This window comes from Mandrillus leucophaeus, unplaced genomic scaffold, assembly GCF_000951045.1.
Source record: "Mandrillus leucophaeus isolate KB7577 unplaced genomic scaffold, Mleu.le_1.0 Scaffold1264, whole genome shotgun sequence".
In the NCBI taxonomy this organism is placed as follows: domain Eukaryota; kingdom Metazoa; phylum Chordata; class Mammalia; order Primates; family Cercopithecidae; genus Mandrillus; species Mandrillus leucophaeus.
Genome location: NW_012101032.1, coordinates 109415 through 112762, shown reverse-complemented (window position 1 = coordinate 112762; position 3348 = coordinate 109415). Strand labels below are relative to the sequence as shown.

General features: G+C 61.8%; 1 protein-coding gene across 1 annotated transcript in view; it reads left to right on the top strand.

The window, feature by feature from the left end:
• Positions 1–355: 355 nt before the first annotated feature.
• GTPBP6 (GTP binding protein 6 (putative)) overlaps positions 356–3348 on the top strand; it is an 11157-nt gene continuing 8164 nt past the window's right edge. Inside the window, exons 1-4 of the mRNA XM_011972051.1 lie at positions 356–489; positions 1834–1904; positions 2098–2228; positions 2875–2942. Coding sequence (XP_011827441.1) covers positions 420–489; positions 1834–1904; positions 2098–2228; positions 2875–2942 — 340 coding nt within the window. The 5' untranslated portion in view covers positions 356–419. The remainder of the gene's footprint in view (positions 490–1833; positions 1905–2097; positions 2229–2874; positions 2943–3348) is intronic.

Here is a 3348-nt window from a genome sequence, read left to right as displayed (position 1 = left end):
CCTCCTGGAGCCCCAATTCTCCTCCCAAAACCTGCCCGTGGTTCCTCAGTAATCCCTGAGCACCCCCAGCTCCCCGGTTCCCTGCTGCGCCCTCCAGGAGCCCCAATTCCACGTAAGGCAGGGTCGTCCTTGTGTCCCGCTGTGGCTCCGGCGTCCCTCCCCCGTCAGATTCCTACTTAGAGGACCTACGGGGCACGGAGTCATATCTGGGGACAAACGCCGACTGGGGGTGGGTTCTCGGGGGACCTTGTCTCAAGGACAGGAGGAGGCCTCCCTGGGCAGGTGTGGATGGGGGCCCCGGGCCTACCCCGAAGGGAAGCATCTCTCACGCTGGCCCTTGTGTCCCCGCAGCCGAGTGGCAGGTGGCGGAGGCCACAGCGCTGGTGCACACGCTGGACGGCTGGTCCGTGGTGCAGACAATGGTCGTATCCACCAAATCACCGGACAGGAAGCTCGTCTTCGGCAAAGGAAACTTCCAACACCTGACAGGTGGGTCCGTCCACACCTGCTCCTTCCCCAAACCTCCTTTCCTGTCCTCTGCTGCCCAGAACATTCGAGCCAGACGCACTGAAGGACGGGGGGTCTCGCTGGGCCAGGGGGGAAACGGCCTCTTGGGCTGCCCAGGTGAGCCGGGAGCACACACCAGTAGGAGTCGGAGGACGCTGAGGCTGCACCTGTGTCGAGACTCACACCCGGCCCTGGAGAGATTTAAACTGATAAAGGTTAGGTCGGGGCGGTTTATAGAGTCCAACAAACAGGGTGGGCAGTGGACCGGCTGTAACCGCACCTGCCCCTGCAGCCCCGACAGCCAAATCCTCCTGCTGGGTGGCCCCCTGCGCAGTCTCTAAGGCTGGGGTCCTGCACGGGATCCTTGCGCTTCCCAGGTTTTTGAGCATCCGGCTTATAGTGCAGAGTGGGGAAGATGCTACTCACTTGCCCAGGTCGGGGGTCCGCGTCCCTGGGTCTCTTGCCAACATGGGGGTGTGCTTCCCTGGGTCACTTGCCCAGGTGGGGGGTTCGCTTCCCTGGGTCTCTTGCCAACATGGGGGTCTGCTTCCCTGGGTCACTTGCCGAGGTGGGCGGTTCGCTTCCCTGCCTGACTCAGATGCATGTCATCCCGGCCGGGATGTGTTCACCACGTCTCTGTGTGTGTCGCACCAGAATGTGTTCACCATCTGTGTGTCTGTCCACATTGGGATGTGTCCACTGTGCATGTGTGTCTGTGTGTGTCCCTGTCGGGATGTGTCACACTGTGTGTGTGTCTGTGTCTGTGTGTTCCACCGGCTGTGTCCACCGTGCATGTGTGTGTCTGTGTGTCCTTGTCAGAATGTGCTCACCGTGTGTGTGTGTCTGTCCATCAGGATGTGTTTACTGCATCTGTCCCTGTTGGAATGTGTTTACTCTGTATATGTGTGTGTGTGTGTGTGTGTGTGTGTCTGTATCTGCGTGTCTGTGTGTGTCCCTGTTGGGATGTGTTTACTGTGTGTGTGTGTGTCTGTGTGTGTGTCTCTGTGTGTGTCTGTGTGTGTCAGTGTCTGTCCCTGTTGGGATGTGTTTACTGTGTGTGTGTGTGTCTGTGTGTGTCCCTGTTGGGATGTGTTTACTGTGTGTGTGTCCCTGCCGGGATGTCCTCACCGTCTACATGTGTATGTGTGTGAGACACACAGCCCTAGAGACACACCGTGTCCCACACCGACTTCCTGGATCCTGGGTCCCGTGCTCAGGAAGTCGCGGACGCCTGTGACCTGGGCACTCCAGAGGGCATCGCGGGCTCATCCCGCAGTCCAGGGGCCTGGACGGCCGGCCTCTGACGGGACCCCCTCTTTCTGTTAGAAAAGATCCGAGGGTCTCGGGACATCACGTGCGTCTTCCTGAACGTGGAGAGGATGGCAGCCCCGACCAAGGTACCACAGAACGTGGCTGGCTGTGTGTGTCCCGTATTCCGTGTGATGAAGGAGTGGACGCCACAGTGTCCCGCCGGGCGGGGGACAGATGGGGACACGGTGGAGTTAATGACAGACGTCCTCCTTCCTCTGCGGTTGGCCACCAGCGCCTGGCCTTCCCCTGTGGCTCCTCAGCTGCTCTCTCCTTTTGTAGAAAGAACTGGAAGCCGCCTGGGGCGTGGAGGTGTTTGACCGCTTCACAGTCGTCCTGCACATTTTCCGGTGCAACGCCCGCACAAGGGAGGCCCGGCTTCAGGTGGCCCTGGCGGAGATCCCGCTGCACAGGTACCGTGACGGGGTACCCGGGCCCCTCCGTTCTGTACACTCACCTGTAGGCCGTTCTGGGGGTACGTGAGGAAGAAAAGCATCGTGGGGGGCCGGGCGTGGTGGCTTGCACCTGTCATCCCAGCACTTTGGGAGGCCGAGGCGGGCGGATCATGAGGTCAGGAGATCGAGACCATCCTGGCGAACACGGTGAAACCCCGTCTCTACTAAAAATACAAAAAACTAGCCGGGCGAGGTGGCGGCGCCTGTAGTCCCAGCTACTCGGGAGGCTGAGGCAGGAGAATGGCGGGAACCCGGGAGGCGGGGCTTGCAGTGAGCCCAGATTGCGCCCCTGCACTCCAGACTGGGCGACAGAGCGAGACTCCGTCTCAAAAAAAAAAGAAAAGCGCCGTGGGGTCACTCTGTCCGGGGCCTGATGGGCTCGCTTTGCCCGACCGCCCAGCCCCAGCTCCCGGCGAGGTAGGTCCCCTCGGCCTGGGACACACGTCACTCAGTGTCTGAGCTACACGCAGAGCGGGGGCCCCAGCGCCAACCCCTCCCTTCCGCCCGGAGGCCCCAGCTCAGTGCCCCCTTCACCTTCGCCTCGACCTCTGCTGGGAGGGAGACGGCGTCCGCAGAGAGCGAGGCGGTCCCGTTGCCACGCCAGGTCGAACCTGAAACGGGACGTCGCCCACCTGCACCGGGGAGCCGGCTCGCGCTACATCATGGGGTCAGGTAACTCGGCCGCGTCCCGGGGCGTCCTGGGAATGGGGTCGTCCGTCCGCGGCAACCACCCTCAGCCCTGGAAGATGCCGACAGGGTGGGGGCCGGCTGGGGGCCCGTGTCCTGGTGGCATTTGAGGAGATAGGAGATGACGGTGGTTCTTCGAGGTTGTGCCCAAATAGGGAGTCACAAACCGGGGATTTAAACGGCAGAAACCTGTGCTCTCCCTTCCTGGAGACCAGAAGTCTGAGATCAAGGTGAGGACAGGGCCCCGCTCCCTCCACAGGCTCCTTCCTGCCTCTCCCAGCTCCCGGGGGCTCCCAGCGTCCCTGGGCTTGTGGCCGCATCACTCCAGTCTCTGCCTCCGTCTCCACGTGGCCTCCTCCTCTGTGTCTGTGTCTCCTCTTCTGTCTCTTAG